The sequence below is a fragment of the Nymphaea colorata genome, chromosome 10 (genome assembly GCF_008831285.2).
Source record: "Nymphaea colorata isolate Beijing-Zhang1983 chromosome 10, ASM883128v2, whole genome shotgun sequence".
NCBI lineage: Eukaryota > Viridiplantae > Streptophyta > Magnoliopsida > Nymphaeales > Nymphaeaceae > Nymphaea > Nymphaea colorata.
In genome coordinates, this window is record NC_045147.1 from 8,207,172 (window position 1) to 8,233,331 (window position 26,160).

A 26,160-nucleotide genomic window follows, 5' to 3' on the forward strand; every position below is an offset into this window, starting at 1 on the left:
CTCAATCTGTATTAACTTGAATGTCAGTCTACGAACCGAATCCTATAACCTTTCAATTACACAAAGCAAAGATTAAAGAATTTGTGGCAGTCAAGGTCTGTGCGATGAAATTGGCACCCTGTAGTTTGGGCAGGGCTACTTTTCCATCTAAGCAGCGACGGTAGGGTTCGACGGAAAGAAGGGCACCAACCCTTCAGAATGAGCCGTCATATACAACTAAAAGACAATTAGAAATCACTCTTTGTTCGCTTTGCTTTGTGAGTGTTTTGTGCAAAGCCCTACGGCAACAGAATATATGGCAGATTTACATAACTCGAAGATCAGGTTCTTATACAAAATGAAACTACTTAGCTTTTTACTGCAACAAATTATATGCGTGTATGAAGTTTGGTGAGAAAGACACAAAGGACGAGCAGTTGATAGCGAGGTGTAACGTTATGGAGAATCTCTATCATACAGCTCGTCGATTAAGTTGTCTGTTTTGGAAAATGTGTACGATATTTATTGTCGTCTTTTAAAGCATGACTTTTAAATTGGATTTAAAAGGTTGTTGGTGCTTCTCATCAAGTTTGTTGTTACTTAACCTTGCGTTTGAGTTGTAGATCCACACATCACTAGAATGGGGACCAAACCCAGATTAGCTAAATGTGATTATTAAAGCATTCTCTCTCTCTCTCTCTCTCTCTTGCAATCTAACCTAACACAGATATGATCATATGAATAAGTTGATGGACAATATATATTAAGTTAATCATTTTTGGAGTTTATTAATGTTTTTAAGTAAGAAAAAATGAACATTACATCAGTATTTTGATAATAGAACAACGCAAAATTTATAAAATATAACTTAAACTAAAGCACGTTTTATATTGAATTAGTTTTCACAAAATTATTAAGATGTTTATAATTTTTTTAAGATATATTTTCAACAAGTATAATTTTTTTTTTACTTAACCTTAGTGGTACGAGATTTAACAATATATATATATATATATATATATATATATATATATATATATATATATATATATATATATATATATATATATATATATATATATATATATATATATATATATATATATATATAATGAACATTGCATCAGTATTTTGATAATAGAACAACACAAAATATAAAATATAACTTAAACTAAAGCAGGTTTTATATTGAATTAGTTTTCACAAAATTATAAGATGTTTATAATTTATTTAAGATATATTTTCAACAATATATATATATATATATATATATATATATATATTATGATTGTTAGATTTCTCCCGGCTTCTCACAGATATAGGAGATGAAATGATAGGATAATTTTGAGCTTCCTTCAATCACAACCATCTGTTGTATTGTAATCGGATGGGTAATGGGTATGACTAAACACATTGCCATACGATAACGTATTGTGTCAGTTAGAAACATTTTTTTCGTCCAAATTCAGATAGAAAAATCCACAAATCCAATTATACGTATATGAAACAGACATACATACTGTGAGTGGTTAGCAACGCATCGGTCCCATATCATAGTTTTCAACCCGCGATTGATGCGCCTCCATTTTACCTTACTAGCCGTCTTTTTCTAGAAAATATACAGGCGGTTTTAAAGGGAATCTGTAACGCGGTTTTCAGCTTTTCTCTCTTAAAACACCTGAAGATTAGAGAGAGAGAAGTAAGGTCGGGAAGGAAAAGGCGAAGAAAATGGTGATCAGTACCACCGTGCCCGTGCAGAACTCCGACGAGAGTGTTCATTCGACCTTCGGCTCTCGCTATGTTCGTTCCTGTCTCCCAAGGTAAAGTACCACGAACCCCAAAATCTACACTTCTCTCTTTCTGTCTCTGTTTCTCTAGAAATGAAGTGTTGTTCCCGAACGGATTGATTATGATGGTTTACTCTCCCTGCGATATGTCGCCGGGAAATTAATGGTTGCAGGTTCAGGATGCCGGAAAACTCGATACCGAAGGAGGCGGCGTACCAGATCATAAACGACGAGCTGATGCTTGACGGGAACCCGAGGCTGAATCTGGCGTCGTTCGTGACGACGTGGATGGAGCCAGAGTGCGATCGACTGATGACGCAGGCCATCAACAAGAACTACGTTGACATGGACGAGTATCCCGTCACCACCGAACTCCAGGTAAAACCACCCTTCCTCCTTCTCCTTCTCCCCCCATTAATCCCTCTCTCAAGGTCGTCCTTTCCTTTTTCCTTCTTGATGCCTTTTATTCTCAAGAAGTGTTTGTAAAGCAGCGGTCATTCTTAGTGCTCTTGTTTTTTTTCTAATTAATTTAAGGATTTCCATTGGTGTCACCGTGGGATTTGGCCATCCGAAGACAAGTGGCCCCTTAAATATTGAATCTCACTCTTCTGCACAACCAAACCATCTTGCCGACACGCTATAAACGGGCAAGTCGACATATTTGTCTTTCCAGATCCACTTTTGGTTTTTCTTATTGCGCTTAGTTCGATCAACTCGAGCGATCAATTTTTTCCTTTTCTGTCTGTTTTTCTGACAGTTGGAAGTCGCTCGAGGTTAACTAATTTGTGCACAATCTGTATCGATCTACGTCCTTTTAGGGGCTGTTTGGCATGGCAGAATGAGTGTTGTTCCATTAATGTGCTTTAAAGGTCGGGGAAGAGACTGATGGATCTGCCCCAACCTTTGAGGCACATTCATGTTTCTGCTGCCAAACGACCTTGGAAGGATGAAAATTGGAGAGCTTGTGTTGTGCCGGAGGTCGGAAGGTGATGGGTGCTTGTGTGTGAATTTGTCAGAACCGGTGCGTGAACATGATCGCGCATCTCTTCAACGCGCCGGTGGGAGAGGAGGAGACGGCGGTGGGGGTGGGGACGGTGGGGTCGTCGGAGGCGATCATGCTGGCGGGGCTGGCGTTCAAGAGGAAGTGGCAGATCAAGAGGAGAGCGGAAGGGAAGCCGACGGACAAGGCCAACATCGTGACGGGGGCGAACGTGCAGGTGTGTTGGGAGAAGTTCGCCCGCTACTTCGAGGTGGAGCTGAAGGAGGTGAAGCTGAGGGAGGGCTACTACGTCATGGACCCCCTCAAGGCCGTCGAGATGGTGGACGAGAACACCATCTGCGTCGCCGCCATCCTCGGGTCCACCCTCAACGGCGAGTTCGAAGACGTCAAGCTCCTCAACGACCTCCTAACCCAGAAGAACAAGGAAACCGGGTATGTATGTGTGCTTTAACTTCTCCGTTTCAGTGCTTCAACCAAATCAAAAGTTGTTGACAGGTTAGGTTTATCATCATCGCGTTGAAGGCCTGAGGCCACGCCCTCCAAGTCCTACTTATCATTGAGATCGAGGCCAACCAAGCACCATAATAATTAATTGGTCCGGTCCAGTACTGACCAGTCCCTTTGTCTCGCGGAGGGCGTTGTCGTCCTCCATTGACTTGCCCCGCTGTTGTGAAGAGGCTCCATAAGTTAACAACAAAACCTTGGTAGTATACTATATCGAACTTAAAGCTCCATAACAATAAATCGTGCAAGACCTGAAGCGAGTACCAATTGGGCCTTATCTTTCACCGAGGTGGATGTGTTTTTGGTCAATATATTGATTGGAAACACGGTTTTCTTGTGTCACTTGAGCGTGGACTCATAAGAGCTTGAAATTTGACCCAACTGTATCGTTACCTTGGAGAAGAAGAAGGCTGCTGATGAGCTCCAATTGCTGGTGAAAGTTCTCAAGGTTAGAGAGGCTCTCATTCGAGGGCTTTCTGTTTTTAAAGATGAATTAGCAGAACCAGTCTAGAGGTTTACCTCTAGTTACAAAAGAAGGGGTTTAAGTTCTGCCAAAAGTACCATCCCTGCAGTGGCGGAGTCGAAAATTTCTGGCTGAAGAGCCCAGCCCTTTAAGTTTAAATGTCATATTGTAAGGGACACTCATAAATAAACAAAACCTGGAGCAAGATGAACAACCTGAATTACTTTCTAACTAATGAGAGATGCCGACTGGACCATGTGATGAGGTGACCTCGATGGCCAGACACCTAGTTACGTCCAGTCCCGAAAACAATATTGTTTTCCTTTTCAAGAACACTCTACGAAAGCACATAATAACGAAAACAGATTCACATTCGGATATTTTAAGTCCACTTCCTTCCATTAACTCTCTAATAAGTGAAAACATTCTAACTTGAGTGTGTTTTTTATGTTCAGCTGCTTGAATTAGCTGGCGAAATTGTGTGTAAATGAAAAGTTTCCAACTACTGTTTTTTCATGGTACCAATAAAAGTTAGGTACCTCTTCATGTTATTCTCTCTTCTTTTCCGTTGTTCATCCCCTCTTTTTCAAAGACAAGAAAGCGTGAAACCGCGTTGTTTGCAGAAACCAGGTTATGACTATAGCGATTCTGGTGTAAACTAGGCCGGTTTAGTAGCTCAATGTTTAAGTATTCTGTTTATCCTTTCTAACTAATTAGTAATAATATATATATATATATATATATATATATAGAGAGAGAGAGAGAGAGAGAGTTCTTATCAAAAAATGTTTTAAACCAAATTGAACGTTCTAATATACATGTCTATAAATAGTAACGTCAAATGCTTTTTAATTCAAGTTTTTCTTGGGAAAAACCTGAATTATTTTTCTACTGTTAGAATTTTGATGTTGTAAGAGCAATTCATTTCTTATTACTATCAAAATATAATTAAACTGATCAAAAAATGATTAACTTATTATATTTTTTTCATTGAACATTTTTAGGGTCATACCTATCAATTTTGGGGATTTGATTTTTTTCCTAGCATGTTATGCAGTATGGGTTTTTGATTTGAACAAGAAGAAAGATGTGAGTTACATTAGGAAAAGGATGCAAATGCTTGGTTTGAGTTTGGGTGGTTTTGATTTTATTCATGAAGCAAAGATCTTCACATTTTATTAATTATTAATTGAGCAAGCATATGACCATGTACTAGTTTCTATCAGCGTCGTCTTCTGAACCGAATTAATGCAGCTGCCGGTTTTCAGCTTAATCGGCTGTGAACGACAAGATAATTTAAAAAAAAAAAAGATATATTATTAAATCACCCACTGAATTGAATAGAATATTAGCCACCGTTCAATTATAATAATCCGAGTAATGCAGGAGCGCTTTATATACAAAGAGGATTCGTTTTACAATGATTCGTTTCGTTTATTTTCCTCATTTTCCTTTTCCCTGCTTTCCAAATCGTATTCTTTCATCTTCCTGCATCCAAACATAGCTTTCAAACGATGCAATGATCAGCTTCTCTTCTGGTGTGAGCGGTTAACCATGTCCCTACTTGAATTGACGGCCCAGATCGCATAATCAGATTGCATGGGAAATCACATCAAGTTGAACTCGGCGCGATAATTAAAAAAAGGGAAACAAAAAGAAGCCAAAACTCTGGAGCCATCCGTTGTCAAATCCAACGGCTATACTTGGGAAGAACCATATTTCCCATCAAGCAAAACGTGATTAGATTATTCCATTGTTTCGATTTTCAAGGCAACGAGAAGACACATTCTAGGTATATTGCACCTTTGATTCTTTAACTTAAAAGGTCCTAAATTTAAATCCCCAATAAATCCAACCAAAGGTAATGGAGTTTTTGTTGGTCAACTCGCTCCTTTAAAACTTAAAAGTAATGAAAACTTACTTTAATTTCCGTGTCGTCCTTAAGAGTGGTTTTCATGGATGCCTGTATTTTAAAAGCCCTACGTGTATCAAGGTGAGGGACATGAATCTTATTTAAGAATTATGGTTATTGTTTCATTACAGGTGGAACACACCCATTCATGTCGACGCAGCGAGCGGTGGATTCATTGCTCCATTCTTGTACCCCGAATTAGAATGGGATTTCAGGCTGCCATTGGTGAAGAGCATCAACGTCAGTGGGCACAAGTATGGGCTGGTGTATGCTGGTGTTGGATGGGTTGTCTGGAGGAGCAAGGAAGACCTACCTGAGGATCTCATATTCCACATCAACTATCTGGGGGCCGACCAACCCACTTTCACCCTCAATTTCTCCAAGGGTATTGTCATGTGCCTCTTACATTCCTTTAAGGGCAGTTTGAGATTAAGGATAAGATGGGAGCGTTCCATAGATTTAAGGTAGATTCATGAAACATTTGAACAAAGTGTCTCCTAAATGAACCCTAATTTTGTCATGCAACATGAACATGATGTTCCTAATGTCAGACGCCCCCCTTAATAACCCATGGTGCTTTGTGCTAATTCCAATTTGGCAATATGATGGGTGCAGGTTCCAGCCAGATCATTGGGCAGTACTACCAATTCATTCGCCTCGGATTCGAGGTAAATCTTGAGCTTGATTTAAAATCATCTGCCTATAACTTGCTTCTCTATATGGTCGCAAATGCAGGCATATATGAGAACAGTTAGATGAAAATTGCTGATGTTAGCTTGATGTAGGGGTTCTACATGACCCTGCTTATCAATTAAAGGGACAGACATTTGCAAGAAGCTGGTAGGAACTCACTGCCGAACAAGGACAAGACTTGTTTTAGTCACTAATAGGCATCACTAGAGCTAATAATCTTCTCAAGCTTCTCCTGTCTGTTGAAGGTTTACAAAGTGGGTTAATGATACTGGACGGGTTTATAATTAGTAGTATGATCCCCTTTCTTGTGCCATTGCGGTACCAGATATTAATATTGATGCACAGATTCCTAGTGTTAAAAAATGTCTAGATATCACATACTACGGATTTTATATTTATATATTTTTTATAGTTACAAAAGCAGCATTGCATAATACTTGGACCGTGAGACCTACTTTGCACTAGTAAAGAGTTGGACATACATACTTCCTACTGCTTTTTCTGATGAACCAGGGTTATAAGAATATCATGGAGAATTGCATGGAGAACGCCAAAGCATTGCGAGAAGGAATTGAAAAAACTGGTCGATTTGAGATTGTCTCAAAAGAGATGGGCGTCCCACTTCTGGCATTTGCTCTAAAAAATACTTCTAAGCATGATGTGTTTGAGATATCAGACAGCCTACGACGATTTGGATGGATAGTGCCAGCTTATACGATGCCAGCAGATGCTCAACACATTGCAGTACTTCGTATTGTTGTCCGTGAGGACTTCAGCAGAAGCTTAGCGGAGAGGTTGGTCTCTGACTTGCAGAAAGTTCTGAAAGAGCTGGATTCTCTTCCATCCAAAGTCCCAGTTCCTGTTGCTCCAACCAAGGCAGATGGCTCGGAGAATGCAGAGAAAATAACCAAGTATTGGATGAAGCTTGTTGCCAAAAACAAGACCAGTGGAGTGTGCTGAAAATCTGCTGCTTTATTTTCTTGTTGTTTGGTTGCAGAACTACGTTGAAGGTGTGAGAGAGAGACTGCAAGGGGAATAACCAAGTGCTTAAGGAAGCTTAGCTCTGCAAGCATGGGCTTAGATATGCTATAAGTGTGTTATTTTCCCTGGTTCCTTGCTTTTTCAGTTGACATTCAATAAATAAGTAGAATTTCTATGACAAGTGTAAGTCTATGACATGAGTGCAGGTGACTGTCTTGTTTGTTTCGTAGTTTTGTACTCGTGTGACTGTAACTTGTGTTCAATGAATTATTATTTCATTGTATAGTATGTCATGTTATTTTATATATAATTTCAACTTCTTCATTTATTTGTAATAAAAATACACTACAAAAATTTATGACCTGGAAAGGCCAAGTCTCCAAGTCAACTTGCTGACCTGGCGACTTAGTCTTCGGCCGACTCTGACTCGGGTTTGCCAACTATGGTCTAGAATGAAGTTCTGGGGTTTCAGACGTATGACATTATAGAGAAATTAACACATCTTACCACGTAAATTATCAGAAAAATCAGAATCTTTATGTATATATTCCAATAATCCAATCAAATGACGCACAAAAAGAAACTAAGTTTGCACAACAAAATAGTCCTTGTCCAATATTTCCACCACAAATAGTAGTCCATATGAAAGCTTATGACACCCCTTGTTCATCAATAAATTAAATCAATTCAAATATGCTAGAAGATCTTGTCAATTCCATCTTTTCTATGAATAGTTTAATCACTATTCGTTTTTGGCAAAAAAAAGAACCAATTTTCTCAACAGAGTAGTCCATGCCCAAGATTTCCACAATAAATAGCACTCCATGTGAAAACTTATGACACCACTTGATGCCCAATAACCCAAATCAATTTAAATATGCTAGAACATCTTGCCAGTTCCATCTTTTCTAGGAACGGTTTGATCAATATCCATCTTCCGCCATCTATGCACCAGTGGCATTATCTGGTCAGCCTTATCAAACAAACCAAGAAGCCCACCAGTGTGAATAAACAGAACTTTCCTCCCCACCCACTTGTCTGGATTCTTTTCCATGTCCTTTAACATTCTGTAGGCTGCCTTTCCACTGCCAGAAACGAAAGGAGTCTTTAAAAAAAATAAGTGAGGCACAACCTTTTCAAAAATATAGAAGTATTTGCCCTAATAAATGCATGTCGCATAGTCATAGGCTATCAAGAAAAATTTGCATCAGCATGATCACAGGATGTAGAACCGTTTAATGATTTCTAGCAAGAAAAAGCAGCTGAGAGCACTCCCTCTTTTTTATAATTAACAAATATGCCAGTTACGAAGGAGAGGAAAAAACTGTGCACCTGTAGACAGGATCAAGGATTACCCCTGTTGCTTCAGCTATTTCCTTGACAAATTCCATCTCTTTGGAGGTGCTTATAGCATAACCTAAACCTTTAGCCTGAAATAAACAATTTTAAGAAAAACTCAATTACATTCACTTGAGGAAGCAATGGCAAATCTAGAATCATACCAACTGACGTATAATTACTTCCTTTCATATTAATCCACTTAGTCCTCTCAATTTCAAGTAAGCTTTCCTTTTCCTCTTCCTGGCACCTTTTAGGCTCTAGCTCAGTTACTTACCTCAGGTCTCAAAAGTTCCAGACAACACCCCACCATAAACTATATTATCCAACAGCTATAGTATTTTTAGTACAATTTTCATTTCTTTCCCTTTTGCTCTTGGCCTCTTGCCCTAAATTATTTACTTATTTCTGTTTCAAATGTACCAGACAACCCCAACTGCAAAATATGAGCACCAAAAACTATCCTATTTTGTAGCACAATTTTCATTTCTTTGCAAGTTCTAGACATCTACCTTTAGTTGGATAAGAAGACTAATACCACATTACATCTACCAAGTAAATTGCCATATTTAGGAGGTGATATGTGTAATCCCAACTCTATCCTTTAAATGTATGAAACAAGGAAAGTTTTTTGGAGGAGATAAACGAAATATTTTAGATGGTCAGACTGTAATTCATAAACAAGACCTAGGTTCAAATTGGACCCACAGCCTGGCAAGGCGTTTAGGTACTTTTGATCCGCTGTCCAAACTTCTCTACACAAACAAGCAGCATCATCACAAGGAAAACAACCGGCATGATAATACAAACACAGAACTTGAACAAACAAGACCATTAACATTTCATAGCTTGAGTAAGAAGGAATCAAATGCTTTAATGATACAGACGTGTTTAACAAATTTCTTTGAACAAAAGGCAAAAACACTGATAATTTGACATACCAGGAAACTTGTATACTGAATGCACAATGAAAAATATAGAGAAAGTGCACATAAAAGCAATCTTATTGTAGCAGAATAAATATGTATTCAAGTTTCTCACATCTTCAATGTGAACTAAATCTCGTGAGTCAACTCCAGCATGTAGTCCATCAAGCAAGCCTTGAACATAATCATAAAAGTAACCAGGATCATCACAAACACCAAATGCGTGAACCTGCAAAGTTTGGTAAGTAAATATAGTAAGGAAAGCATGAAAAAATAAATTAGCATCCACAAGTAAGCTTAGAGGAGAGATGCATTACTTTTGCCTTTAGTGTGCTTAACCATGAGCCTAAGGCCAAGCCAGCAGTACTTCCTCCACTAAAAGTTGCATCAGGCATAAACAGAACAAGTTAATTGACCATTAATAAGATTTACAAGGGAGAAATCACAACATAAATAACCTTCACTTCTCTATGGTTTTCTTGGCCATATATCTCACCAACTGTTCACATAGCCTACAAGAAACAAAATTGCACCATACCGATCCTTTCGCAATTTTTGTTTTCAATGAATCTCCCACATTTCAATAAACCAGCCTAAACACCAGGCATGCCGAACGTCCTGACCTTTTTTCTCTCTAAGGAATGCAAAGAAAATGATCGCAAGCTACCATTATATAAGGAGACCAACTAACAGAAAGAACAGATTGAACTCCAGGTGCCAGCATGATTAGCACCGGGCAAAATAAATGTGATGCACAAAAATCCTAAACCAAGTCCCTTGCATCTAGTTCAGTAAGAAAATGAATACCTTCAATTTACACAGCCCATATCCAAGACTATGTGCCACTGCCATACAGCAGCCAATTTCTTGCCCATAATGACAATATTAATAGCAAATAACATGGAAATCACTGTACCAACTGCAAATGTCTAATCTAATGTCTAAATAGTTTTTTGAATCAGCCAGCGAGACGCGCACTGGCCACTGGTGCCACCTGGCTATGAGAACCTGGCCATGAGACAAAATCCGCCATGAACCCTTGAGCAAACCCATATTCCTAGGGTAACCATAAAATATCAAGCACGTGGACAAGACCAAACTTTGTGACAAGTATCAATATGAGAACCTTGGTGCTGTTAATTGTGATGCTGTATTTAGACAGAGCAGGCCATTCCAATTTCACATAAAGCATCTGTTACGAGAGAGAGAGAGAGGCAGCAAAAAGTTATCTTACATTACGTGACCCTAATCTCTATTAAGAGATTAGGGTTAGGGAAAATTACAAGAGAAGTCCACTAAAAGTAACAAAACATTTAAAGAGACCTTCCCTAACTTCCTAATATTTCAGAAAACCCCTTTTTTGTATCTTTAACACTCCCCCTCAAGCTGGAGCATATATGTCAATCATGCTCAGCTTGTTACAACATATTAGGAAATCACCTATGGGAAGAGCTTTAGTGAGAATATCTGCTGCCTGATCTTCTGAGGAGACATGAATAGTGCTAACAATTCCTTCATGAACTAAGTCCCGAATATAGTGGCAATCCACTTCAATGTGTTTAGTCTGCTCATGGAAGACAGGATTGTTAGCGATATATGTAGCTGCCTTGTTGTCACAATACATCTTCATTGGGAGATTCACTGAGACATCCAACTCTACAAGTAATGATCTAACCCACGACATTTCAGCCACAGTTTGAGCCATAGCCCTATATTCTGACTCAGCACTAGAACGAGCCACAACATTCTGCTTCTTGCTCCTCCAGGAAATAAGATTACCGCCCACAAAGACACAAAACCCGGTAGTAGACTTCCTATCATCTACAGATCCAGCATAATCAGCATCACTATACGCCTCGATGTCAACACATTCTCCTTTCTTGAACCATAGCCCCTTTCCCGGGGCTGATTTCAAGTATCTTACAATCATTAGAGATGCATCCCAGTGAACTTTTCGGGGTTTTTCCATGAATTGGCTCAACTTATTCACAGCAAAGCTAATGTCGGGACGAGTGACAGTCAAATATAACAGTTTCCCTATCAGAGATCTGTAAGATCTAGAGTCAAACGGCTCTGAGTCATCATCATGTATATGAATGCGAGGATTCATGGGAAGTGTGGCAGGTTTAGCCCCCAATAGTCCTGTTTCCTGTAGAAGATCAAGAGCATATTTCCTTTGAGACACTACAACTCCTTTATTACTACGAGCCACCTCAATACCAAGAAAATAACGAAGTTGTCCAAGGTCTTTCGTAACAAAGTGTTGCTGTAAAAACTCCTTTGTTTGAGCTATCTCTTGATCATTTTCCCCTGTAAGAACAATATCATCCACGTAGACAATCAATATCACAAGTCCTGCTGAGCCTCGCTTGATAAACAATGAGTGATCAAGTTGGGATCGGCTAAATCCACACTTAGATAACACTTCAGTAAGCTTTTGGAACCATGCACGGGGACTCTGTTTGAGTCCATAAATAGCCTTCTTTAACTTGCATACCTTGGAACACTCCCCTTGTCGCTCAAAACCAGGTGGTTGCTGCATATAAACAATTTCAGAAAGGTCTCCATACAGAAAGGCATTTTTGACATCCAATTGAAAAAGAGGCCACTCTCGTTGGACAGCAAGAGAGATAATCAAGCGAATAGTGCCCAACCGGGCCACAGGCGAAAAGGTCTCAAAGAAGTCAACACCATAAGTCTGAGTATAACCTTTTGCGACAAGACGGGCCTTGAACCTTTCAACTGACCCATCAGAATGATACTTGATGGTGAATACCCATCGTGAGCCAACCACATCACAGCGTGTTGGGGGGTCTACCAAATCCCAAGTCTCCCGAGAAAGAAGAGCATCCATTTCCTCCTGCATAGCTTGTCGCCAACGTGGATCTAACAGGGCGTGATGGTGCGAGGACGGGATAACATGACTAGATAAAGCTTGATCAAACTGTACTAAGTGTGTACTCAGATGAGCAGTAGAGACAGAATTAGATATAGGATGTAAGGTACACTGTCGCTTGCCCTTGCGAATAGCAATAGGGAGATCTGCTGCAGAATAGTCATCACTTAAACCTGAGTCAGTCTTATCAGTAGGGCTTACCTCTTGAGACGATGCTGGTGGACGGTTGAGAGAGGGACCTAGACGACGAGTGTAAACCAACGGAGGCTCAAGAAAACGTTCATGTGACCTAGGTTGAGATGATGGAAATGACTCAAGTGACACTGGTGGAATAGGAAGAGGTATAGGTGCATGCATCTCAGATGAAGAGGGACTTGACGGAGGGAAATAAGGACGAGACTCAAAGAAGGTAACATCCGCACTGATAATGTCTTTCTTGGTCACGGGATCAAAGCATTTGTATCCCTTTTGATTAGCTGAATAGCCAATAAAGATACATTTGATAGCTTGGGCAGCCAGTTTGCTTTTGTTCGGGCCTAGGATATGTGCGAAGCAAGTGCATCCAAAAACTTTGGGAGGTAAATGAAATAATGAACGCCCTGGATATAGAATTTGAATTGGAATACGGTCTTGAATGGAGGAAGAGGGTAATCTATTAATGAGGTAACACGCAGTAAGGATAGCATCACCCCTGTAGAAACATGCAACACACGAGAGAAGAAGAGAGGAACACACGATATACGTGGAAAAACCTCAGAAAGAGGAAAAAACCACGGGAAGCTCTGACCTAGGTGCACACCGCAACCCTAGGAGAGAGAAAAGTTATATTCACTTAATCACACAATTACACTTAAGTGAAGATTATATAGGAGGGAGAGAAGAATGCCGCCTAGGGTACCGAGCCGGCCTCGGTACCCGTGCCCCATGGGACCGGATCCAGAAATGGACCCGGTTCCCCATTACATCTATTTTAACACTCCCCCTCAAGCTTGGCATACATGTCAAACATGCCAAGCTTGCTAACATTTTTCTCAAATTGAGATGTACATAAAGACTTAGTTAAAACATCAGCAACTTGATCTTCAGACTTCATGTAGGGCAGGATCAACTCCTTAGAATCTATGCGTTCCCGTATGAAATGGCGATCGATCTCCACATGTTTGGTTCTGTCATGCAAGACTGGATTGTTTGCCAAGTTAATAGCCGACTTGTTGTCACAATACATCCTCATCTTCTCTTCCATTTTCACCCCAATATCTGCTAACAGAATTTTGAGCCATAACATTTCTGTAACCCCCATGGCAACCGCCCTGTATTCAGCCTCAGCACTGGACCTGGAACAAACTTCTTGTCTTTTACTTCTCCATACCACCAGGTTACCTCCAAGAAAGATGCAGTATCCTGTGGTAGACCTTCTAGTATCTGTGCAACCTGCCCAGTCGGCGTCAGAGTATCCTTCAATACTGAGTTGACTTTGTCGAGTATAGAGCAGTCCTTTCCCTGGGTCATTCTTTAAGTATCCCAATACTCTTTCAGCACTTTTCCAATGACAATCAGTAGGGGCATGCATAAACTGACTTAACACACCCACAGCATACGTAATATCCGGGCGAGTAAGGGTGAGATAAATGAGTTTACCAACCAGCCGCTGATACCTCCCTTTTCCTTCCTCATCCAAGATCGTCCCAGTTTTGATACTTATCCTTGTTACTGGGAAAAGGAATGGATGGACCGGACGTTCCTCTTCCTTGGAGGCTTGCGTGATGAGTTTGAATCCATTCGGAGTCAAATTCTCAACTGTGATGAGATTCCTGGAATAGAAGATGTTTATGCCAAAGTGGAATCCGAGGAACAAAGGCGTCAAGTGATGCAAATTGACCCCAGTCACGGGACTGGTCCCTCGGCCTTTGTTAGCCGTTCTTCTGTGTCTGGACCGCGCCCTGTTAGGCGATGTACACATTGTCACAAATCAGGACATTCTGTTGACTTCTGTTGGGATCTTCACCCTGAGAAGAGACTTGTTCGTGGTCGCCCTCCGTCTAGTCGGCGAGGTCCTCTTGTGCAGGACTCAACTCAGAGTGGTTCTTCAAGTGGTGAAAAATCGAGGCTTTCTCCTGATCAAATCAAGGAACTACAAGCTTACATCAGTCGCCTTTCTACTACGTCAGAGGACACATCTACGTCTGATGGAGCTAAATTAGCTCAGGCTCTTGTTGCTACAAGTGATCAAGGTAATTCCTCTCCCGGTGATTGGATTGTTGACAGTGGGGCTACTCATCATATGACCGGGGACCCTAAGATGTTTCAAGAATACAAGTTGACTTCTGGGCAGCAGCGTGTTTCTATGGCTGCTGGTTCTTCTATTTCTGTGGCTGGAAAAGGGAGTTTATCATTACTGAACAAATATTGTCTTCATAATGCCCTGCATGTTCCTAATATTCCCGTGAATTTGTTATCTGTCAGCAGTATTACCAAAGAGCTAAACTGTAATCTAATATTCTCTGCTGATCGCTGTTTACTGCAGGACTTGGGGACGGGGCAGAAGATTGGGATTGGTTCGGCTATTGATGGTCTCTACAGAATGCCAGTACATGTTGCCTCTGCTTTGATTTCAGCCACCAGTGGACAGTTATCTGACGTGGAGGACAGATCCGCTATTATGCGCTGGCACGAGAGACTTGGTCATCTTCCTTTTCAGTTGATTAAACAATTGTTTCCTAAGATGTTTCAGTCTGTTTCTTTGGACACCTTCGCCTGTGAAGTGTGTCAGTTGTCTAAGCATGTTAGGGCCTCGTACCCTATTTCGTTCAATAAAACCAGCCGTCCTTTTGCTTTGGTTCACTCTGATGTTTGGGGTCCTTCGGGAGTGCCCACCGGTCGTGGTTTTCATTATTTCATGACTCTTATCGATGACTACTCTCGTTGTACGTTCGTGTACTTGTTGAAAGAACGTAGTGAGATTCCCGGCATTGTCAAAAACTTCGTTGCATTTGTTGAAACTCAATTCCAAACCCCTGTTCAGACCCTTCGTACTGACAATGCTCGAGAGTATGTCTCCCTATCCCTTGATGACTTCTTGCGAAGCAAGGGTATTATACATGAAACATCCTGTAGCTACACACCTCCTCAGAATGGCGTGGCTGAAAGGAAGAACCGTCATTTGTTAAATGTCACCCGGGCCATTATGTTTCAACTTCATGTCCCTAAGCGGTACTGGGGTGATGCACTTCTCACTAGTGCTCATCTCATTAACCGTATGCCTACTCGTGTGTTGAATGGTCATTCCCCTTATTCTGTTTTGTGGCCTAATCAGAGTCCCTGGCCTTTGACCCCTCGGGTGTTTGGGTGCGTTTGCTTTGTCCATGATCATAGCCCCACTCTCAAGAAACTTGATCCTCGGTCCATCAAAGCGGTCTTTTTGGGGTATTCCTCCACTCAGAAGGGATACAAGTGTGTTGACCCTAGCACTTCCAGAGTCTATGTCTCCAGGGATGTTACCTTTCATGAACACGAGGCATACTTTCCTGCGAATCCTCTTCAGGGGGAGTGTTTAGGTGAGAGAGTGGACGAGTATTCTTCGCATCAGTTGATTCAGTTCACAGATTTCTTGGATTACACGGCTAGTTCTCCGAGTGTGAGTGTGGTTGACACAGTCAGTGAGGACAGAGACAGTCAGATGGAAGGGGGCCCTGTGGAAGAACAGTCCCGTGATCATTTGTTTGGTCAGGTATACAACAGGAAGAAGAATGATGTGATGGAGGTTGTTGATGTTACCAATCCCGATCTTGTGAGCTCCCCGGATGATCCAAGTCCAATGAATGAAGATCTTCCCATAGCCCTACGCAAAGGCACCAGGTCATGTACTTCTCACCCTATTCAGAGATTTGTCTCGTATGCTAAACTCAGTAAAGACTACAAGTGCTTTATTACCTCTTTATCTATGGCTGTTATTCCCAGGTCAGTGGAGGATGCCAGGGAGGATCCCAAATGGCTACAGGCCATGACAGAGGAGATGGACGCCCTGGCAAAGAACAATACGTGGGAGGTTGTTGATATTCCTAATGGAACTCACTTAGTTGGTTCCAAGTGGGTGTTTACTGTGAAGTACAAACCTGATAGCACTGTAGAATGCTATAAAGCTCGTCTTGTTGCAAAGGGGTTTAGCCAGAAATATGGGATTGACTATCTTGAGACGTTCGCTCCCGTTGCTAAACTGAAGACAGTAAGGGTCATCTTAGCTCTGGCAGTACAAAAGAAGTGGAGCATGGACCAACTTGATGTCAAGAACGCCTTCTTGAATGGTCACCTTGAGGAAGAAGTCTATATGAGCATGATCAGAACCACAGTCCCAGTTATCATTCACATGATAATCAAGTTCCTCCCACTTAGTTTTCAGGGCTGCATAGAAGGAGGCAACAGACAGGTCACCCTGTTTCAGAGAATAAATACTGCGTTTAATCTGATACGTACGCAGAACCCTTTTCTTGCGACCATACATCCTTGCAAGCACAGTTCACATATCAAACGAAGTCGGCTTCCGCAGAATAAGAGGCTGAATATCAGCGGACACAGAGCTGATGATCCACACCTTAACCTGACTGTCTTCCAACACCCACGTCGCCCATTGAGGATCAGTTTTGCTGGGCGCCGGTTTGTCGCCTGTGATATAGGAAAGACGACCACGGCTCGTTATCCCAATCTCGAGAGCAGCAGACCAAGAGAGATAATTGTCTTTAGTCAGACGAATGGGCGTGACCTGAACCGGCAAGATCTCGCTCTTGGGAGCGCTGCCCGCGTCAAAGGCCATATCACTTTTAGGTGCAATCTCTTCCGCCATCACAAGCAGTCAAGTCAGACACAACACCAGGCAGCAACAAGACAGCACGGCGGCGGCTGAAACACCAGCACCACACGGAACCTTAGGTGTCGGCGACGGCGTTTGATCGCCCGACGGCGGCGACGCAGAGGCGTGACGGCGCTGGACACCCACGGCAGCGGAAAGATGGGATGGCGCTGGATCGTCCGACGGCGGAAAAGGAGACACCCACGGCAGCGGAAGTCACAAGCGGCAACAGGCGGCGGCGCTGGATCGTCTGACGGCGGCGGCGCAGAAGATCCCAATGGCGGCGGCGTGGGAAACCCTAACGGCGCAGGCGGCAGCGGTGCAAGGGCGACTACGAACATACGAGACGAAGCCGAACGATCTCACGGCTCTGATACCATGTAGAAACATGCAACACACGAGAGAAGAAGAGAGGAACACACGATATACGTGAAAAAACCTCAGAAAGAGGAAAAAACCACGGGAAGCTCTGACCTAGGTGCACACCGCAACCCTAGGAGAGAGAAAAGTTATATTCACTTAATCACACAATTACACTTAAGTGAAGATTATATAGGAGGGAGAGAAGAATGCCGCCTAGGGTACCGAGCCGGCCTCGGTACCCGTGCCCCATGGGACCGGATCCAGAAATGGACCCGGTTCCCCATTACATCTATTTTAACAACCCCAAAAATAGGCAGGCATGTGAAAATGTAACATGAGGGTACGAGCTACGTTTAGGAGTTGCCGATGTTTGCGTTCGGCTACACCATTCTGTTGGGACGTATGTGGACAAGTATATTGAGGTCGAATTCCATGGTCGGCATAAAACTGAAGTAGAATGGAAGACTTGAATTCAAGAGCATTATCAGTGCGAATATTTTTTACAATGAATCCAAACTGAGTTTTTATTTCCTTGATAAATTTTTGAAGAATACATATGACTTCAGATCTTTCCCTTAACAAGAAAACCCAACTGAATCTAGTAAAATCATCAACTAGAACAAGATAATATCGAAAACATGATCGAAAAGGAACCCGACTAGGACCCCATACATCCACATGAATGAGATCAAAAGGACTCTGACTCGATGGACTCTGACTCGAAGGAAAGCTGCTCCGTGTATGCTTGCCCAACTGGCAGGCATCACATAAGAAGGACTCTGATGCAGGAATGTCTGGAAACATGCGACGAAGTTTTGGTACGGAAGGATGACCCAATCTGAGATGCCATTGGAAGGGAGAAGGCTTGGAAGGGACTGAAGATGCAGCAACATCAACTGGGATTGACAAAAAATAAAGGCCCTCACGCTCATGGCCGCCACCAATCATCTTCCCAGTTGGTAAGTCCTGAAAAGAACAAGAGTCAGATTCAAAAATGACTTTACATTGTAAGTTGATAGCTAGCTGCTTCACAGATATCAAATTAACAGGAAACTGAGGTGCATATAGCACATGTGTAATAGTGCCTAAATGTGGAAGATAAATATCACTGCTACCCAAAACAGGGGACAACTTGCCATCAGCCAGCTTAACATACTGTGGTGTAGAAAATCTGACAAATGATGAAAAATTTTGTGGTTGATTACAACAATGTCTAGAAGCGCCTGAGTCTATCATCCATGTCATACCTGGATCAGCAGTAGGAGCACCAACAGAGAATGCTGAATCTACAACAGCAGCATTGGTAGATGTAGAGGCAGATGTAGAGCCAGACCTCTGAGCAAGAACACGATCATATTCATCCTTACTTAGGTTAAGAGAATATGACATAGATATAGAAGGATCAGTAGAAGACTCAACCATAGATATTGTTGCCTTTGAATGAGTTGCCTGGGATGAAGAAGGACCTCTGCTTGTGGTGATTCTACCTCCACCACGTCCAGAGGAAACATTAGACCTGAGGTGAGGATGTTTGTCCCAACAACGGTCCTCTAGATGACCAATTTTGCCACAATAAGAGCACTGAAATCTGCCACGTCCAGCACCACGGCCTGTACCACGCCCCCTAGTGCCTCCAAAAGAACTGGGGCCCCGTCCTCCTGATATCACAAGTGCAGAGACTGGTATGTCATGCGTAGTCTGAGAAAGAGTGGCTGCAAAGCGACTCAGCCTATTATACGTGTCTGCTAAATCTGGAAGTTCACTGCCTGTTAGAATTTGAGACTTTGCCACAGAGTATTCTGAAGATAGGCCAGATAAGAACTTTGCCACCATACCAGTCTCAACGTGTGATGCATAACAATGCTGGCAAGGTGGGCGAAGAGCCTTTAACCGTTCATATGCAGCAGTCAAAGTAGCAAAATATTGAGATAGGTCCTGATCCCCTTGTCGAATGTTGCATAACTCCTCTTCTAGTTGTAGGATCTTGATTACATTAGTGGCATGCGAGTATGTCTTTCTCAAGAAAGACCACATATCCTTGGCCTTGGTATAATATGCAATAGTTGGGGCTATATGAGACTCCACACTATTCATAATCCAAGACATAACAATATAATTATCTTCATCCCACGCAACATATATTCCTTTTTTCTCAATAGGTTCATCCTCCTCAAGAATATATTTCTTCCTATGACCAGCCACCGACATTATGAATACCCTAGACCATATTTCATAATTTGAGCCATTAAGTTTCATCGTGGTTCCATAAAAGAATGAATTCCCAGCCATCTTGTAGTCAGTAGACCCTTCAGATTTACTGTTTTCAGTCATAGTAAATAAAGAAGACCAGATTGACGCAAACGTTTAAAGAAGGAGGGCTAGGAAATTACTGTCACTTCAGATCTGATTTAGCCGATGACAAAAACAAGAATGAACTCCCAACGACTGAAGACTGTTGCTCCCAACGACTGAAGACTGCTGCCACTTATAACAGCAGCTAGTTCTCATAAAACTTCCTGTCCACGTGTCAAAGAAATCCACGAAATCAAACAAAAACTTGTACTAAGGATCAGCAACAGTCCTCACGCAGCCTTTCTTTACTGAATTTGTATCCACGATCTATAGAAAAAATCTGATCATATTCAAAAACCTGAATTTATAAGCAGCACATAGACTCCACAAAGCATCCACAACACCTCACGCAGCTTGACTTTACCGAAACTGTATTTACGATCATCACAAACCACAGCGTCACACGTCACGCTGCATCCACAATAGTCTCTTCATACGACCAATATGAGGATCTGATCACGCCTTCCACATAGGCGTGATCAAGTCCTCCTTCTCACGGCACGCCCAACCCCTATTCCCTCACTGTCTCCTTATTGGGTGATAAGAGGGAATAAGGAGTAGCGGTGACAAGGGAGAGAACGAGAGAAAAAAAAAGGAACGAACTCACTTGGCTGTTCGTCGGAGAAGATGGTGATCGCCGGAGAAGGTCACCGGAAAGTGCACTCTGCCGTCGACGCCCACACCCGCTCTGATACCATGTTACGAGAGAGAGAGAGAGGCAGCAAAAAGTTATCTTACATTACGTGACCCTAATCTCTATTAAGAGATTAGGGTTAGGGAAAATTACAAGAGAAGTCCACTAAAAGTAACAAAACATTTAAAGAGACCTTCCCTAACTTCCTAATATTTCAGAAAACCCCTTTTTTGTATCTTTAACAGCATCTAATGTTGAAAATCACAAAGCCTGCTCCTAATGCATCCAGTATAATTATTTCCCATGTTATCAGATCTTAGCACGTCGGTGATAATGAGTTCACAATCCAAAAATCCTCTTTTCCTACCGTAAAGAAGAGGGAAAAATAATGGTCAGCTCATGATATAAGCTTTCGAAGAGGAGAGTAGTGCAATAGTGAGATTTTAACCTGCCACAAGCAACAACAATGTCACTGAAACCAGAATCCTGAAATTCCATCTGTATTTGTTGCTCTATCTCCCTTACTGCTTCAATGTAGCCCCTGGAGGATAAGACAAGGAAGCTCAATATGATAAGTAACTCATGAGCTATGTTAGACAAGCGTGGGAGCAGGAGCAGAAACTGATGCAGAGCATTTTCAGAAATCTTGAGGGCAGGAAAATGGCCATGTATATATAGTAGTGACAATTACGTGCTCCCAATGTACTCTTGTTTAATTGTATTTAGCCCCACAAAACGTTGGAAGAGAAACAATATTTAATTACATGCAAATTTCTATTATGCATGAATATTTCAAGGTAAATGAGCATGCAAAAGATGACTTAAATTCATGCAGGGTCTTTATCTTGGATGCTTACTCTAAAAAAGTCTCTCTATAAGGAGTGAGATTTGCATAATATTTTCAAACTGAGAACTAAAACATATTTGAGTTTCCAAAAAAGTGACTAATAGGACGACTTAAATGCATCCTTAGCCCCCAATATAAATAAAGAAAGTTATGGTTAAGATAGAATACAAATTATTAAATAAGAGATATAAAAGCACAAAGTACAATCTTTCTGTCTCCAAGCTACGTGCTATACGTGCATCTCTGTCCAGCTATGTCGACATGGGTGTGGCACCCTTCCAGGCATGTTTGTGTGACATAGCTATGCAATTTGGTGCTTAGAAGGGAATATGGAATTAAAATTCCATTTAAAGACAAATCAGCAAGGAAGATAATTAAGGCATTAAATGTCTGAGAACAATCAAATTCATCCAAATTGAAGTTTCATACAAGTTGAAAACAAAATCAAAAGAACATAAGCTTCAAAGGAAATAGAGAATTGCATTAAAGTACCAAAAGCAAAGGAGCATGTCCATTTTGCAACCCTTACAAGAAAGACTGGCAAGATGGATCCAGAATGCAAAAGGATTAGAGAATAAAGTAATGAAGCAGCTTTATAAAGTGAGAGAGTGACACTTTCTTCAAGGAGGTTAAGGGCATACCATGTTCCCAATGAATTTGATCCACCTACAGGAATAACATATGGTTTTCTACCTTCACTTAGGAGCTTCTCCCTTAATAAATTCCCAAGGGTCTGGAAAATGAATAAAAAGCAAGTTAAAGAAAGCATTATAACATTGGAACAGAAGATTTCAGGAAACAACATACAATTATACAAATAATTCTGATATGCTATTTCTTTTCAGTTTCTGAATGTTTCCCACATAATTCTTTAAATGGCATAAATCATAGTACAGCTCCTTTCATCGTCATGATGGTTATTGGAGGTCATCTCAATCTAGAATCTCTCACATGACCAAGGGAAGAAGTTAGCCTCACCTCAAACTCTATGAGAAAAGCTAAAGACAGAGTTCACCTTCTCTTACCTCTATGCTTGGAAATAAAACTCCTAATCCAAAAGGACTCAATGAAACACAAACACAGAAAACCACAGTTTCTTGCTCTTGAAATTCTTGAATCCAAGAGGTTATTTTCTTGAAGGGAGCAGCTTTAAACCTAACTAGAGATGACAATGTTATCAGGTCACAGAATTCACATGATATAAATCGAATGCATGTTCTCTAGGTTGTCCAAAACTGGATTCTTAAGTCCTAAGTCTAATGCATCATTCAACTAGTTTCAAGGTGTATCATGTTAGTTTCGTACAAAAATCACAATACCAGTAACATTGGCTTTTATGCAAATCCCTAGTTAAATAGTTAGGATGCTAAAGAAGTTATGATCTCATAGAGATTATATGCATAATGGCCATAACTCTTCTATGTATATGCCAACACTGACTAATTCAAGTAGCTATCATCCTTAATTGTAAACTGAGCAACTTACAACTGCAGTCACGAGGAAACTGAGTATAAGGTCAAGATTGACAAACGCAATACCTAAAAAATGAAGCCATTGTGCTTAGTTTATTATCAACCTAGCAAAGTGAAGCAACTGTAGTAGCCTGCATTAGCTTGGACAGGTCTTTATTTATCTAGTTTGAATGCATGGTTTGTGTTACAAGGTGAACAGCCATAATGTTGGCTAATTATGACCGCTACCTAACCTACTACCTCAAGAGAGAGAACTCTCAGGGATTTGAGATCCAAGGATCTGATATGGTATGATTTCGCTAATGTGAAAAGAGATAGACATTACATGCATGGTTGACTAAACTGAAGGCCTTGAAAACTAAGATCCATTTTGAGATCCCCATTTTGCTCCCTCGCACTGTCAAACATTGTCACAGATATTGCCATGTTTTTTAGATTATTGGCAGACATTTCAGCAGAAGAGGAAAACAAGAAACAGCAAAATGTCATGATCCTTTTTAAAAACATGGCTGGAAGTACTTTCATGATGTTACCGTGATATTTTTTTCCCTTTCCCAAGAACCCGTTGAGCCTTAATGCATTTTAAACCTTTTTTCCATTTTTTTCTTCTAATATTTTAAAATAACTTTGAATTTTTACAATGTTTTTGTAAGAAGTTATTTTAAAAATCGTAATTTCATAATTTTTATTATTTGTATATCTTTTTTAGTTTTTGAATTTTCAAAAAAAAAAAACACTTTCTGATGAATACCTGAAGAAAGTCTCGCTAATAAAAATTCAAAAAGGATAAGTAGCACAATGTTGTCAAACGGTCTCATCTAAGATGAGATGAGGGAGACACCGCTCTTAATCCAGATTTCCAGTTCTAAGGATCTAAAGTCAGGTCAAACAAGAGGTATCAATCACCTCCTCAGGTCCATATGAATCAGGAGCTTTTCCTTTTAAATTTCTTTTCCCAAGTTGGAAAAATAAATGACAGGCATTTTCATGCACACAGACAAAATAAATATCAAAAACGCATATAGAATATTCAGATAATTAAATATCATTGATTATAAAATTGCAAAACAAACACTATTCAGCAGAAAAGCATTTGGGACTTTAGGAGTTACAGACCACACTGCCTATCTTCGCATACTCTTCCTTAGAGACCAGATCAATATGGGCCCCCACCATCCGTTCAACAAGAAGGTTTCCAGTCAGACCAGGGTCCTGCTCCACTAGAGCCTACATCATACACGAGCATCACTGTTCAAATTGGTGTAAGAAACAAACCAGAAAAAGAAGAAAATAAACACCAAAAAGAACTATAACGGAGAGAGATACAAACAGAGATCAAAACTAGGTACCCAGTTAGAATGCAAGACAACTAAAAGATGCAACTGAGACACAACCATTTCGATTATAAGCATAGAAAACACCGAACATTTCGCGAAAGAGGAAAACGACGACCTTGGAAGTGCGCAATATCAGATAAGAGTCGAGGCCTAAGTATCTCGAAGCAACGGCAGTTGCGCGACAGTGATTGCTCTGGATTCCGCCAATGGTAATAATACAGTCTGCTTCTTTCTCCTTTGCATCAGCCAACAAGAACTCCAGTTTCCTGACTTTGTTTCCACTCAATTGCATTCCAGAAAGATCGTCCCTCTGTAAAACTCAGATTGTAAACAAGTACACCCAAATTCAAACTCCTGCCCACTGATACCACTTTAAGAGCGATTACCTTAATCCATACTTCAGTGTCCTTTGGCAATCCTGGAAGATGCCATTTGTGAATTGGTGTAGGTAACTAGCCAAAACCCAGAAGAAGAATAAATCTCACAAAGACAGTAACATTTATGAATGAAAGGGACGAAGACAAAAATTATAAAGAAAATAGAAAGTTGGTATGTCGTCCATAGTCTTGAGAGGTAGAACCTATCTCACCTTATAAACAAATTCGTGAAAAAAATGAAAAAAAATAATACTTGTGTAATTTGAGAAAATAAACAGTCGAAAGAGTGAGAACGAATTTTTACATGCCCAAGAGAATAGGTGTGCGACGGCATCGGATTCAGATGTGTGGCCCAACTTGGAGGACTGTAGACCTTTCTTGTGAAGAATCCACCAACTATTTCCATGGTGGTCTGTTGGGTATCGTTTCCCTGGACTAATAAGTTGCTAATTCTTCGATTGAGAAGCGAGGGAGATGCAAACATAGGGGAAAGAGAGAGTGAGAGAAGAGAAATGGTTAGACGAAAGGGCTGCACTGCAAGTCTGCAACTGAGCGTTGTGGGTTGGTGGTCAGTTATTAGGCTTGGTAACGAAGTTGGAAAGCACTGAACGTAGAAGCCGACTATCGCCTAATTTATAAGATAGTTGTTCCAAAATATAAACTATGGTAAGTTATAAAATCCTATTTCACTAACGAGATATGGCCTCCAAAGTCAGAACTGGATCCGAATTTGAACGTGCAAAATATAAAGAGATGAACTTGAATTCTTTACTTGTAATAGTAACCAGACTAGATACTTAATGAAACTGAATATCCTCCATATATGAAAGGAAAATGAGTGTGAAATTCAACATTTCTAATCAAATGTAACTAATACAGTGCGAATTTGAATAATGTAAAAATAATATGAACCCGTGAGACTAGTAAAAAAATTTTATTGACAAATTTGTTCAGGAGAAGGAAGTTTGAAGCTCAAAAAACGTCTCTTGAGCCTTGGCAAATTATAGTAAGTATAGCCTGAAAGTCTTGGCTTATTAGATCGGGCTAGTGGCCAATAGGCAGCTGGTCATTGGCTTGAGTGGTTTGCCCTTTATATAAGCTTCAGAAAGGACAGGTCATGAGGGCACTAAGCGGGTTAGATACACACCCTTGATGTAGGAAAAAGAAATGCATGTTAGTTATCTATCTGGGTACATGTCAAATTGGCGACTAGAATTGATAAACAAGAATGCCCCAAAAAGAAAAGCATGAATTATGGTGTCAGTTTGTATTTTTAGGTCGTTATGACCAATATAGTCCTCTGAGCAGCAAAGAATTTCAAATAAGCATAGTGTGAAAGCCATCAGCCAGAGAGTAGCAAGAGTGAGCAGATGGAGACATTATCGTTTGAGAAGGAGTGAGAGCTAGTGGATGGAGACATTATCGATTGGAGAAGAGGTATTGGAGACATTAAAGG

General features: G+C 40.8%; 3 protein-coding genes across 3 annotated transcripts; 1 reads left to right on the plus strand and 2 right to left on the minus strand.

Annotated features, from left to right (window-relative positions):
* The first annotated feature begins 1,616 nt into the window (after positions 1-1,616).
* Positions 1,617-7,607, plus strand: LOC116262541 (glutamate decarboxylase 4-like). The gene is made up of 6 exons (XM_031641994.2): positions 1,617-1,799; positions 1,940-2,144; positions 2,783-3,198; positions 5,777-6,030; positions 6,261-6,313; positions 6,852-7,607. Exons 1-6 carry the CDS (start codon positions 1,708-1,710, stop codon positions 7,296-7,298), a joined length of 1,467 nt encoding a protein of 488 aa, XP_031497854.1. The 5' UTR covers positions 1,617-1,707; the 3' UTR covers positions 7,299-7,607.
* Positions 7,608-7,937: 330 nt separating this feature from the next.
* LOC116261695 (putative D-cysteine desulfhydrase 1, mitochondrial) lies at positions 7,938-25,325 on the minus strand. The gene is made up of 10 exons (XM_031640494.2): positions 25,009-25,325; positions 24,714-24,779; positions 24,443-24,637; positions 24,107-24,217; positions 22,160-22,251; positions 21,120-21,212; positions 9,901-9,958; positions 9,699-9,812; positions 8,652-8,749; positions 7,938-8,404 (listed from the first exon to the last, which is right to left on the minus strand). The coding sequence occupies exons 1-10, from the start codon at positions 25,186-25,188 to the stop codon at positions 8,200-8,202; spliced, it is 1,212 nt and encodes a 403-aa protein (XP_031496354.1). The 5' UTR covers positions 25,189-25,325; the 3' UTR covers positions 7,938-8,199.
* Positions 17,775-21,101, minus strand: LOC126410446 (uncharacterized). Its single transcript, XM_050080029.1, has 2 exons — positions 18,933-21,101; positions 17,775-18,651 (listed from the first exon to the last, which is right to left on the minus strand). The coding sequence occupies exons 1-2, from the start codon at positions 20,014-20,016 to the stop codon at positions 18,614-18,616; spliced, it is 1,122 nt and encodes a 373-aa protein (XP_049935986.1). The 5' UTR covers positions 20,017-21,101; the 3' UTR covers positions 17,775-18,613.
* Positions 25,326-26,160: the final 835 nt, after the last annotated feature.